At 47.1% G+C, this 14,242-nt stretch overlaps 1 protein-coding gene across 1 annotated transcript in view; it reads left to right on the plus strand.

Annotated features, from left to right (window-relative positions):
* Window positions 1-4,202: 4,202 nt before the first annotated feature.
* Window positions 4,203-14,242, plus strand: part of ADGRD2 (adhesion G protein-coupled receptor D2) — a 92,787-nt gene continuing 82,747 nt past the window's right edge. The window contains exons 1-2 of the mRNA XM_060270315.1: window positions 4,203-4,468; window positions 8,708-8,771. Of these exons, the coding sequence (XP_060126298.1) occupies window positions 4,397-4,468; window positions 8,708-8,771 (136 nt within the window). The 5' untranslated portion in view covers window positions 4,203-4,396. The remainder of the gene's footprint in view (window positions 4,469-8,707; window positions 8,772-14,242) is intronic.

Consider the following 14,242-nt stretch of genomic DNA (forward strand, 5'->3'; position numbering starts at 1 on the left):
TAACGATGTAAAAATGGTATGATATGATAAGAATCAGATTAGAATATATTTGAAATTATGAAATAGAAATGGCTAAGGATGATTAACAGGTGAAACTCGGAAACTAGAATACCATCGAAAAATGCATTTACAGTGGAACCTCGGTTTATGAACACCTTGGTTTATGAATTTTCAGTTTATGAACGCCGCGGACCCATCTGGAACGGATTAATTCACTTTCCATTACTTTTAATGGGAAAGTTCGCTTCAGTTTATGAACGCTTCAGTTTGTGAACAGACTTCCGGAACCAATTACACCCATGTTTCAGTTTATGAACGCTTCAGTTTAAGTACTTCACAGACCCGTCTGGAACGGATTAATCCACTTTCCATTACTTTCAATGGAAAAGTTCGCTTCAGTTTATGAACGGTTACTCCGCGGACCGTCTGGAACGGATTAATCCACTTTCCATTACTTTCAATGAGAAAGTTCGCTTCAGTTTATGAACGCTTCAGTTTATGAACAGACTTCCGGAACCAATTGTGTTCATAAACCGAGGTACCACTGTATTTCAGTAACGCAACTGAAAGGGTGAAACCAATCTAAGAGATAGATGCTGCACAACATGCAAAGTGAGATATGTCAAGCCTTTATTGGTTGTCATTGTAATTATTTGTCGAAACAAAAATTCCTTCCAGTAGCACCTTAGAGACCAACTAAGTTTGTCATTGGTATGAGCTTTCGTGTGCATGCACTATGACACTATGGCACTATGAAAAACTTAGGTGCTACTGGAATGAATTTTTTCATTTTTTCTTTCGACTCATTTTCCGAGCTTCACTTGTAGAAGGGTGGCAACTGTCAGGGATTCCTTCGCTGAGATTCTTGCATTGCCCAGGGTTGGGCTAGAATGATCCTTAGGTTACCTAAGATCAAGAGAAGTAATTTGTTGTTTAGTCGTGTCCGACTCTTCGTGACCCCATTGACCCTAGCACGCTAGGCACTCCTGTCTTCCACTGCCTCCTGCAGTTTGGTCGGACTCATGTTCGTAGCTTCGAGAGCACTGTCCAACCATCTCATCCTCTGTCGTCCCCTTCTCCTAGTGCCCTCCATCTTTCCCGACATCAGGGTCTTTTCCAAGGAGTCTTCTCTTCTCATGAGAAGGCCAAAGTATTGGAGCCTCAGCTTCAGGATCTGTCCTTCCAGTGAGCACTCAGGGCTGATTTCCTTCAGAATGGAGAGGTTTGATCTTCTTGCAGTCCATGGGACTCTCAAGAGTCTCCTCCAGCACCATAATTCAAAAGCATCAATTCTTCGGCGATCAGTCTTCTTTATGCTCCAGCTCTCCCTTCCATACATCACTACTGGGAAAACCATAGCTTTAACTATACGGACCTTTGTTGGCACGGTGATGACTCTGCTTTTGAAGATGCTGTCTAGGTTTGTCATTGCTTTTCTCCCAAGAAGCAGGCATCTTTTAATTTCATGACTGCTGTCACCATCTGCAGTGATCATGGAACCCAAAAAGTCAAATCTCTCACTGCCTCCATTTCTTCCCCTTCTATTTGCCAGGAGGTGATGGGACCAGTGGCCATGATCTTAGTTTTTTTTATGTTGAGCTTCAGGCCATATTTTGCACTCTCCACTTTCACCCTCATTAAAAGGTTCTTTAATTCCTCCCCACTTTCTGCCATCAAGGTTGTGTCATCTCCATATCTGAGGTTGTTGATATTTCTTCCGGCAATCTTAATTTCGGTTTGGGATTCATCTAGTCCAGCCTTTCGCATGATGAATTTTGCATATAAGTTAAATAAGCAGGGAGACAATATACAACCTTGTCGTACTCCTTTCCCAATTTTGAACCAGTCAGTTATTCCAGTCAGTTCTAACTGTAGCTTCTTGTCCAACATAGAGATTTCTCAGGAGACAGATGAGGTGATCAGGCACTCCCATTTCTTTAAGAACTTGCCATAGTTTGCTGTGGTCAACACAGTCAAAGGCTTTTGCATAGTCAATGAAGCAGAAGTAGATGTTTTTCTGGAACTCTCTAGCTTTCTCCATAATCCAGCGCATGTTTGCTAATTGGTCTCTGGTTCCTCTGCACCTTCGAAATCCAGCTTGCACTTCTGGGAGTTCTCGGTCCACATACTGCCTAAGCCTGCCTTGTAGAATTTTAAGCATAACCTTGCTAGCTTAATGTTTAATAGATTATTGTATTTCATTTTTCTGTTGGAAGCCGCACAGAGTGGCTGGGGAAACCGAGCCAGATTGGGGGGGGTGTATAAATAAATTGTTGTTGTTGTTGTTACAGTGGTACCTCAGTTTACAAACACAATTGGTTCTGGAAGTCTGCACTTAACCTGAAGTGTACTTAACCTGAAGCGAACTTTCCCATTGGAAGTAATGGAAAGTGGATTAATCCATTCCAGACAGGTCCGCAGAGTACTTAAACTGAAAATACTCAAACCGAGGCGTACTTAAACCGAGGTATGACTGTATTATTATTATTATTATTATTATTATTATTATTATTGTAGAAGGGGGGCAACGGTCAGGGATTCCTTCGCTGAGATTCTTGCATTGTTCTCTGAAATTGTTCTCTGAAATCTCTGCTAAGCCCCTTTCATGGCTCTTTAAAAGTAGTGGGGATAATTTTTAGGGGTTTTCTTCTTCAAAACAGCGCCAAGATGGGGCCTGAGAACCGGCTGTCCTTCCATCTCCCCCCCCCCCTTCCGACTTTGGATGAATCATTCATAGGCCTAGTCCCCCTCCCGGGCTTGGGCGCTTTCCCAGAGAGAAGGCGGGTAGTGAGGCTTTTGTACCCCCTGGCTGGGCGGGGCTCTGTCGGCCCTTTTTGGGCAAAATGCCCGAGAAAGGGGCGGCGGCGGTGTGCAGAGAAGAGCAGGCATCTCTGGACGCGCCTCTCCTAAAGCGCTTTGCATCCAGGGCGCGTCTCCGCTTTCCCGACTTTCTGAAGCGCTGCGCAGAGTGGAACCGGACCATGAGGGTGGGAGGGTCGCCTCCCAGCTCCCAGGAGGACAGGTGAGACGGGGGTGGGACCCTTGGGGGCGTCCTGGGGACTATATTTCCATGCACACACACCCCGGAGTCCGCTGCGCTTCGGGCGCTGCTAAAGCGCTTTGCGCTTTCACACGACCTTCTGCTCGAAGGTGCGGTGCGCAGAGTGCAACCGATCATTAGGGTGGCAGGCAGCCTCCCAGCTCCCAGGAGGACCGGTGAGTCTCGGATGGGGGCGTCCTGGGCGCGCTATATTTCCATGCACCCCCCGGGTCGGGCGCGGCTAAAGCGCTTTGCCTCCAGCGCGCATCTCCGCTTTCCCGACTTTCTGAAGCGGTGCACAGAGTGGAACCGGTAATGAGGGTGGCAGGGTCGCCTCCCAGCTCCCAGGAGGACAGGTGAGTCGGGGGTGGGGCTTTTGGGGGCGTCCTGGGGGCTATATTTCCATTCCCCCCCCCCCGGAGTCCGCTGCGCTTCGGGCGCTGCTAAAGGGCTTTGCGCTTTCGCACGACCTTCTGCTCGAAGGCGCGCTGCGTTGAGTGGAAGCGGACCATGAGGGTGGCAGGGGCGCTTTGCAGCATATCTGAGGTTGTTGATATTTCTTCTGGCAATCTTAATTCAAGTTTGGGATTCATCCAGGCTTAGACGGGTCAGGCGCTGCTAAAGTCCTTTGCATCCCGGGCGCGCTTCCCTGCTTTCCAGACGTTCTGCTGCGCTGAGTGGAACCAACCATGAGGGTGGCAAGGGCGCCTCTCTGCTCCCAGGAGGGCAGGGGTGTCGGGAATGGGCCCTTGGGGGCGTCCTGGGGGCGCTATATTTCCATGCACCCCCACAGAGTCCTCTGCGTTTTGACGGGTCGGGCACTGTCTGGGTTTAAGCAGAGGCTATGTCTGCATATTTGGAAGAGCCAAGGGGGCAGCAGCCTGCTTTAAAGACCCTTTAAAAAAAAATTATTAAAGATAAAGAATACCGGTAGTAAAAAAAAAGCTGGACCATCAAGAAGGCTGATCGCAGAAGAATGGATGCTTTTGAATTCTGGTGCTGGAGGAGACTCTTGGGAGTCCCATGGAAAGTTTGCTTCAGGTTAAGTACACTTCAGGTTAAGTACTCCGTGGACCCATATGGAACAGATTAAGCCACTTTACATTACTTTCAATGGGAAAGTTCGCTTCAGGCTAAGTACGCTTCAGTTTAAGTACTCCGTGGCCCCATCTGGAACGGATTAATACACTTTCCATTCCTTTCAATGGGAAAGTTTGTTTCAGGTTAAGTACGCTTCAGGTTAAGTATGGACTTCCGGAACCAATTGTGTAATTAAACCAAGGTACCACTGTATTATTATTATTATTATTATTATTATTATTATTATTATTATTATTTCTCTCCTTCACACAGAGAATGAAAGCTGGCAAGGTGGTCGGCATGGTCCACAGACTCTCGGCACCCGGCTCTCTGCTTCTCGGACTGCTGGTAAATTTGGCTGGAGGGGGTCGCTAGGGTTGCCCGACTCAATAGAGGACAGGACTTCTGTGCCTTTTATTGCCCTGCTCTCTTTTGAGTCTGGAAACCTTCAAGAGAAACCAGCAGATCCTTTGCTTGGAAATTAAACAAAGGGTCTGCTGGTTTCTCTTGAAGGTTTCCAGACTCACAAGAGAGCAGGGCAATTAAAGGCACAGAAGTCCTGTCCTCTATTGAGTCCTCTAAGGAGAAATGTAAGGTACTACACTTGGGCAAAAAAAAAAATGAAAGGCACAAATACAGGATGGGTGACACCTGGCTTGAGAGCAGTACATGTGAAAAGGATCTAGGTGTCTTGGTAGACCACAAACTTGACATGAGTCAACAGTGTGATGAAGCAGCTAAAAAAGCCAATGCAATTCTGGGTTGCATCAATAGGAGTATAGCATCTAGATCTAGGGAAGTAATAGTACCACTGTATTCTGCTCTGGTCAGACCTTACCTGGAGTACTGTGTCCAGTTCTGGGCACCACAGTTCAAGAAGGAGACTGACAAGCTGGAACGTGTCCAGAAGAGGGCAACCAAAATGGTCAAAGGCCTGGAAACGATGCCTTATGAGGAACGGCTTAGGGAGCTGGGTATGTTTAGCCTGGAGAAGAGAAGGGTAAGGGGTGATATTATAGCCATGTTCAAATATATGAAAGGATGTCATATGGAGGAGGGAGAAAGATTGTTTTCTGCTGCTCCAAAGAAGCGGAGACGGAGCAATGGATTCAAACTTCAAGAAAGAAGATTCCACCTCAACATTAGGAAGAACGTCCTGACAGTAAGAGCTGTTCGGCAGTGGAATTTGCTACCAAGGAGTGTGGTGGAGTCTCCTGCTTTGGAGGTCTTTAAGCAGAGGCTTGACAGGCATATGTCAAGAATGCTTTGAGGGTGTTTCCTGCTTGGCAGGGGGTTGGACTGGATGGCCCTTGTGGTCTCTTCCAACTCTATGATTCTATGATTCTATGAGTCTGGCAACCCTAGGTTTTTTTTTTTTTTGCAAACTGGGAAAGCTCAATTTTTGAGGATCGGCTCCAAGTTGTTGAGCTTCCTTGCAAAGAGAAAAAATCCTGTTTTTATGGGGTTCAACTCACAGTTCTGCAGCGTCTTTAGGAAAGGAAAGGAAGTAGGGTTGTCCTGTCCTCTGTTGAATCTGGCAACCCTAGTGGTCGCAGTGGGGTGGGCGGATGGTGATCCGTCTGTCAAACGGTTGTGGGGGGGGCACCGCTCTCCCGTTCAAGGCTCCTGTGGGTCACGTTTAGAGATGTAAACTTCCCAGAAATTTTGAAGCTCATATAAAACCCTGGTCCTTTTCCCTTTCCCTTTCCCATACTCTGATGTGGAGGTAACAACCAAGACTCAGGCATCCTCAAATTTCGGCCCTCCAGATGTTTTGGACTACAATTCCCATCATCCCTGACCACAGGTCCTGTTAGATAGGGATCATGGGAGTTGTAGGCCAAAACATCTGGAGGGCCGCAGTTCGGGGATGCCTGACCTAGACATACCTGGCCTGCTTTCAAGGTCAACCAACGTGGATTCTAGTCTGCAAGATTTTAGATTGGGTAAGATTTATTTTTAAAGAAAAATAATAGGCTAAGGGGAGATATTAGAGGGTTGGTAAAATATGAAAGTTATATGTAATGATTTAATGTAATATGGTTATGATTTGAAAAAAGGGTAAATTGGAAATGAGATTTGATTAAAGTTAGTATATTTCTTAAATAACTGATGAGTATAAATGAATAGTAAAGTAGAATGATTTAGTTTAATATGTTCATAATTTGAAAGCTGTGTAAATTGGATATTATAAAGGCTCGGAAAGGGAGTGACGGGGAAGTCGAAGTTGAGTTATGAAATGTGTTGATTCTTTTTCTGTCTTTTTTGTTTTTCTTTTGCTATTTTGAATTTTTGAATTTTTGCATTTAAGATTTTGTTGTGTGTGTTGTTTTTATGGTCTGGTGTTTGTTAGAAAAAAACCCAACAAACACATTTTTTTAAAAAAACAAACAAACGTGGATTCTAGTCTGCAAATGGTGCCATTAGGTAATTCCAGGTCTTCTTGAGTGGGATGAGGAGGGGTCTTTTAAAGTGGTTATGTGTATTAAGATTTGTGCCTTGCTTAGCAGGCAATTTCATACGAAGACTTCCCAGAGCCCAGTAAGCAAGGTAAAGGGTAAAGGGACCCCTGACCATTAGGTCCAGTCGTGACCGAGTCTGGGGTTGCGGCGCTCATCTCACGTTATTGGCCGGCATACAGTTTCCAGGTCATGTGTGCTACTGCAAGGAATTTATTTATTTTGAATTTGATAGTTTGGTTCCTACCCTCTGGAGCAGCTTGCTCTACCTCAGGCATCCCCAAACTTAACCTGAAGCGATATAAACTAGCTGGCCCGGCCACGCATTGCTGTGGCAATTTTGAAAAAAATGGAAGTAGAAATTTGACGTTGTAAAGCAGCCATCCCCAAACTGCAGCCCTCCAGATGTTTTGGCCTACAACTCCCATGATCTCTAGCTAAGAGGACCAGTGGTCAGGGATGATGGGAATTGTAGTCCAAAACATCTGGAGGGCCGAAGTTTGGGGGTGCCTGCTCTATCTTCCCTGTGACAGCCCTTAAGATATCTGAAGATGGCCACCTCAATCTTCTCTTCTCCAGACTAAACATAACCAAATCCCTCAAACATTCATTGTAAGTCTGGGTCTCAAGAGCCGTTATCACTGGTCACCCTCCTCTACCCCCATTCCAACTTCTCAATATCCTTCTTAAGGATATTAAAGGTAAAGGGACCCCTGGCCGTTAGGTCTAGTTGTGACCGAGTCTGGGGTTGTGGCGCTCACCTCGTGTTATTGGCCGGCGTACAGTTTCCTTTTTTTTTAAAAAAAAAATATTTTTATTAATTTTTAACCATACAAAATATTTGTACATTCATCATAATATCATTTAACATCATTCAAGATAAACAAATTAGATTCCCTTACACACACAAAAAGTAAGGGGGGAAAAAGAAAGAAAGAAAAACAAAAAAAACAAAAAAACAAAAACCAGAAGCAAAAAAAGAGGGGGGGGAGAAAAAGAAAAGAGATTATATATGTATAATAGTAATTGATTTAGACTTCTTGTTAACACCCTCAGTATAAGCTTACTCTTCATATTCGAATGACCATACCATTGCTACTGTTTCAATAACAATTATTCTAATGCATTCATGTTTCCTAAATCATCCCAACATTCACAGTTCAAAAATTCCCATTTCCCCTAGCCTCACTCGAACGCCATCATAGAAATTTTATTTTCACTATATTTTAAAACATATTTCTTATACCTATCCCACTTTTTAACAAATTCTTCCTGTGATTTTTCCTCTCAAATTACAGTTTCCAGGTCATGTGGCCAGCATGACAAAGCCACTTCTGGCGAACCAGAGCAGCGCACGGAAACACCGTTTAACAGGGCCGGTGCTAGGGTTTTTTGCGCCCTAGGCGAGATCACCTTCTGGCGCTCCCCCCCCCACCATTAATAGAAAAATAGGAAATAAAATTAATTAAATAAATAAAAAGAGAAAAGAGAAAAAATAAAAAGAGAAAAGAGAAAAACTAAAAATAGAAAAATAAAAAGTAGAAATAGAAATAAAATAAAAAAACAGCTGAGAGGCGTGGAGGAGGCAGACCCCGGCTCGTGCTCCGCGCGCACGTCTGAAGCTTCGTGTGGGGAGCGTGAGCCTAGGGCCGCGACCGCCTCCACTGCGGCTGTCAGCTGGCCTGAAGCCGCTCCACTGTCAGCTGGCCTGAAGCCGCTCCACAGGGGACAGGCGCAGTGGAGGCAGCACCGTTGGGCGGCGGGGGGGCGGGCAGGCCGTCCAGTGCCCCTTCCATTTTGGCGCCCTAGGCAGCTGCCTAGTTCGCCTAAATGGATGCGCCGGCCCTGGCCGTTTCCCTTCCTGCCAGAGCAGGACCTATTCATCTACTTGCACTGCATGCTTTCAAACTGCTAGGTTGGCAGGAGCTGGGACTGAACAACAGGAGCTCACCCCGTCGCCGGGATTCGAACCGCCGACCTTCTGATCGGCAAGCCCTAGGCTCTGTGGTTTAACCCACAGCGCCACCCGCATTCCAATACCTTACCTTACTCTTTCGCAAGGGGGAGGCGGTGGTCCTGATCTTACCTGGGAGAGGTGTGCTCCAAAACCGAGTTTCTGTCTTCACAGGTTGGCATTCTTCCCAGAAGCACCATGGCATTTGCCGTACCAACTGAAAACCGCACTGCAAGGGGTGAGTATCCTGATTGCTGCTTCTGTGCGTTTATTTGAGGTTGAGGTTGAATCCGTCAAGACAGAAGTACTGTTTGTGGAGGACAAGAGGCAGGCAGGTGTGGAGGACTCCCTGGTCCTGAATAGGGTAACTGTGCCCCGGAAGGACCAGGTGAGCAGCATGGGAGTCATTTTGGACTCACAGCTGTCCATGGAGGCACAGGTTAATTCTTGTTTTTTAAATTAATTTTTATTATTTTCACATATACAAAACAAATTTTTCCAAAATAACCTTGATCCACAATTTCTTATTTTTTATACAGTTCATACATCCATAAACATATTTATATAATCTTCTCCTATATACTAATGTTTTGCCAAACCTGACTTCCCTTCTTCCCCTCATTTGGTTTTCCATTTTCTTCTTTTATTTTTATGTGCCCTTCCCAATTTGCCCCTTTATCTTTTATCTTTTTCATTTTATCTTATTCACAGACATAGGTATCTATTCTCTTCATTGCAGTTTTTATGTTAGTCCTACCAGCGTCTTCACATTTTTACAATATTCATTTAAATACTCCACAAATTTATTCCAATCCTTTTGGAACCTTTGGTCTTTGTGATCCCTTATTTGTCCTGTCATCCTTGCCAACTCCACATATTCCATTAATTTTACCCTCCACTCATCTATTGTTGGGATTTCTGTTGTTTTCCACCTTTGAGCTAACACCACTCTCACCGCTGTGGTGGCATACATGAATATTTTACGGTCGCTCTTACTAATTTCATTTCCCATCAGCCCTAGCAAGAAGGCTTCAGGTTTCTTGGGAAAAGTATATTTTAACATCTTCTTTAATTCATTATATATTTGTTCCCAAAATGTTTTCAACTTTTCACATAGCCACCACATGTGGTATATTTCTCCCTCCTTTTGTTTACATTTCCAGCATTTTTTATCTTTTAATTTATAAATCTTTGTTAACTTAACTGGGGTCAGGTACCAACGGTACATCATTTTCATGACGTTTTCTTTTAGTGCCGTGCATGCCGTGAACTTCATACAGTATATTGGTTCCATAATTTGAACCATAGGTCATATTCAATGTTGTAAGCGAAGTCCATTGCCCATTTTATCATAACCTCCTTTGTCTCCTCGTCCTTGGTGTTCCATTCCAGAAGGAAGTTATACATTTTCATCAGCAATTTATTCTCCCCCTCCACCAGTTCAGTTTGAAATTTAGATTTAATGCTTTCAAATCCATTGTTCTTTTTATCTTCTCTAAACAGATCGTTTATTTGATGGTACTGTAACCACCCTGTTACTCTCCCTTGCAACTGCTCAAATGGTTTTAATCTCCAACCCTCTACCGTTTCCACTCCCATTTCCTCATATGTTAGCCAATTGGATTCCATGTTCTTTTTTTTTATAGTCAGTACCTCTGTGGGGGACAGCCACCTTGGTGTTTTTATTTCTAATAAGTTCTTATATCTCTGCCACACCTCGTATAATTGTTTCCTTATTACGTGTGTCAAAAAACCTCTGTGGACTTTTACTTTGCTATACCACAGGTATGCATGCCACCCATATATATTATTGAATCCTTCAAGGTCTAACAGGTCTGTGTCCCTCAAGGGACTCACAGCTGTCCATGGAGGCGCAGGTCCATTCTGTGTCCAGGGCAGCTCCGTCTGGGACGCAGGATGAGACCCAGGGCCGTCTCAAGGATATCCGGCGCCATGGTTCAAAGATCCCTCTGGCGCCTGCCCCCACATTCAAAGATCCCTCCACCCCCCATTTCAACTTTTTCCTTTTTTTTAAATAAACATTTTTATTAGATTTTCCAATTTAAATACCTAATCCATCATCCAATTATACAAATTATAAAAATATCAATTAAACATTTTCCCATATCTTCTGCCAAATTGTACAAATTTATCGACTTCCCATGCTCCAGACTCAGAAGGCCTCTGGCCCTCTTTTTACGTTGCAATTCTTTCCCGTTGTCCAGATCTTATTCCATAATCCTGTGGTTTTCCTGCTCCTCCTTTTTTCCAAGTCACTGAGTCCCTTCCAGCAAGCAAATTTTAATCAAATCATATTTAACTCCATATGAATGTATATAATAGCCCCCTTTTATGTTATTATTATTATTATTATTATTATTATTATTATTATTATTATTCTCACTGTGAGAAAACCTACATTGGCTCCCAGTACGTTCACGAGCACAATTCAAAGTGTTGGTGCTGACCTTGAAAGCCCTAAAAGGCCTCGGCCCAGTATACCTGAAGGAGCGTTTGTGTTCGGAAACGTACTGGGAGCCAATGTAGGTGTCAGAGGGCCTGGTATGGCTACTCTAGAGTAACGACTCCAGCATGGTCTTTTAAGGTTTTTATTAAGTGCTGATTATTTACAGTGTTCAGAGCAGTAAAAATGCATCCTTAAGGTGAGGTGTCTGAACTCCCGAATGGCGATTGGCGCGTTTTCTTCCAGCACCACAGCTTTGGCAGACCCAACCTCTTCCCCCTACGTTTGCGTCGCAATTCGGGAGTTGGGGGAATTGGCCTCCCCCCTGTGCGTCCTACTTCCTGTCCCACCTGCGGCCTGGGCTCCACAACCTTGCCTGAGCCTCGGACACCACTTCCTGACTCTCCGCTGGAGGCAGAGCTCTCCTTACTCTCTCCCGCGCTTGGGGATGGGCTGGAACTTAAGATGGGAGGGACTTCCCTGTATCCCTCGTCCCTCACATCCATCCCCCTCCCAGGCTCCTCTCCCCCCCTTCCTAGTGGCTCTCCGCTTGCTGGGGACGAGTGAAACCCCAAGAAGTCTGTGGCATCCGAGCCTGTGGGTGTAAAAATTTCCCCCCAATCCTGCGATCTTTCTCCTTCCCCCTGAGAAGACGGGAATCCCAAGAAGTCAGTGGCGTCAGAGCTGGTGGGAGTAAAAATGTTCTGCCAGTCCTCTCCTGCCTCCGACGTCGTTGACCTCGGTGAAACCCACACCTCTTCTTCCGTGTCCTCAAATTCCGCTTCCCATCTCCATGGAGAGCTGCTGCCTGCTATCCCTTCCTCCTGCCCCTCCCCCTCTCCCTCCCTTTCCATGTGCCAGGGCTTGGGCCTGTGGGGGAACAGGGCGTGGAACTCTTCCACTAAAAATTCCTCAGGTACTTCTGTGGCCGGTATCCACTCATTGTGGGACGGCGGAGTGTCCTCCCATGCTATCAGGTACTCCAGTCCTCTCACCCCTCTCCTTGAGTCTAAAATCTCAGTTGCCTCATTGAGCTGTCGGGCATCTCCCGTCTCCCCCCCTCCCTCTGGAGGCTGATCGCTGTCCCTGAACCTGGTACTTTCCCTGTACGGCGACAGCAGCGATCTATGAAACACTGGGTGCACTCTCATGTCCTCCGGCAGTGCTAGCCTGAAGGCTACCGGGTTGACCTGTTGCGTGACCGTGAAGGGGCCCAGCCTCCTGGGTGCTAACTTCTTGCATCGCCCCCTGGTGGGAAGACCTTCCGAGGATAACCAAACCTTGTCCCCCACCCTGATGACCTCTCCCGGTCGCCTGTGGCGATCTGCCCCCTTCTTGTACGCTTCCTTGGCCCTCTCCAAGTGTTCTCTGAGCTGCTGGTGCACCGTCTCCAGGTCCTCTGCCCAATCCTCTGCCTGTGGGCCCTCTTCCTCCTCCTCCCCCTCCCTCTCCGGGAAAGATCTGAGGTCGCGCCCGTAGTTGGCCTTAAAGGGCGACACCCCTGTGGAGACGTGCACCGCATTGTTGTAGGCAAATTCTGCCAGTGGCAGGCGATCCACCCAGTCCGTTTGCCTCTGGCTGACGTAACATCTCAGGTACTGCTGCAGAATGGCGTTGACCCGCTCCGCCTGTCCATTGGTTTGCGGGTGCCTAGCCGTCGACAAGCTGACCTCCACCTGCAGGAGGTTCATGAGCCGCCTCCAGAACCTGGAAACAAATTGGCGGCCACGATCCGAAATAACCCTTAAAGGCAATCCATGCAGTCTGAATACGTGGTCAACAAACAGTTTGGCCGTCTCTTCTGCCGAGACCGCCCTGGCACACGGTATAAAATGGCACATTTTGGACATGAGGTCCACCACCACCAACACTGCGGTCTTGCCCCTGGACGACGGCAGGTCTGTGATGAAGTCCATGGACACTACTTCCCACGGCCTGTGCGGTGTGGCTAAGGGCTCCAGCAAACCAGCTGGTGGCGCTCTGACCACCTTTGCTCGCTGGCAGGTGTCACATCCCCTTACATAATCCCGAACATCCTCCCGCACCCCTGGCCACCAGAAGTGTCTCATGACTAGGTGAGTGGTTTTGTCCCTTCCAAAATGACCCGCCGTTGGGTTGTCGTGCATCTGCTTGAGGGCCTTACCTCTCAGCTGTTTGGTTGGCAGGTACAGGGCTCCCTTGTAAAAAAGCAAACCCCTCCTTTCCTCAAAGTCTTTGGCCTGCTCCCCCCCCCTCTCAGTTCTCTGAAGATGCGGGTGGCAAATTCATCAGCTGCTGTCAGTGCTGTGAGTTCTGCCTCGCTCACCACTGTTGCTCCGCAGGACCATGCTGATGGGGGGAAAATATGCCTGGGTGCCGGTGGCAACTCCTCCTCCATGTACTCTGGCTTGCGGGAGAGGGCATCCGCCCTGACATTCTGCTCTCCCGGGATGTAGTGGATGGAGAAGTTGAAGTTCGAGAAGAACTCTGCCCACCGTATCTGCCGCTGGTTGAGCACCCTGGCAGTTCTCCAGAACTCCAGGTTCTTGTGGTCTGTGCACACCTGGATGGGGTGCTTGGCGCCCACCAGGAAGTGTCGCCAGTGCTGGAACGCAGCGTGGATCGCGAGAAGTTCCCTGTCAAACACTGTGTAGTTGCGTTCCGGCTGGGTCAGCTTCCTGGAGAAGAAGGCACAGGGTCTCCACTCTCTGTTGGCGTCCAGTTGCAACAGAATCGCTCCCAGAGCCTTGTCCGAAGCATCTGTCTCCAGGCATAGGGGCGCATCCTGCACCACGTGGAACAGGTGCTGGTCTGAAGCGAATACCCTCTTGAGGCTTTCGAACGCTGCTTGCGCCTCTGGTGTCCACCGGAACTTCTGCTTGCCTCTCAGGCAGTCGGTGATAGGAGCCGTGACGCGAGAGAAGTTCTTGATGAACTTCCTGTAGAAGTTCGCGAAGCCTAGTAGGCGTTGGGCATCTTTGCGCGTCCTGGGGCTGTGCCAGTCCAGGATGGCCTGTACCTTGTCCTTGTCCATCGCCAGCCCCTTGTCTGACAGCTTGTAGCCTAGGAAGTCCACTTCTTTGGTGTGAAACTTGCACTTCTCCAGCTTCACATACAGGTGGTTGTCCTTCAGGCGCTGCAACACCTCCCTGACATCCTTCACATGCTGCACTGGGTCATTGGAGTAGATAAGGATGTCATCCAGAAAGACCAAGCAGTTCTTGAAGAGGAGGGACCCCAGGACGTGGTGCATGAAGGCCTGGAAG

The sequence above is a fragment of the Zootoca vivipara genome, chromosome Z, assembly GCF_963506605.1.
Source record: "Zootoca vivipara chromosome Z, rZooViv1.1, whole genome shotgun sequence".
NCBI lineage: Eukaryota > Metazoa > Chordata > Lepidosauria > Squamata > Lacertidae > Zootoca > Zootoca vivipara.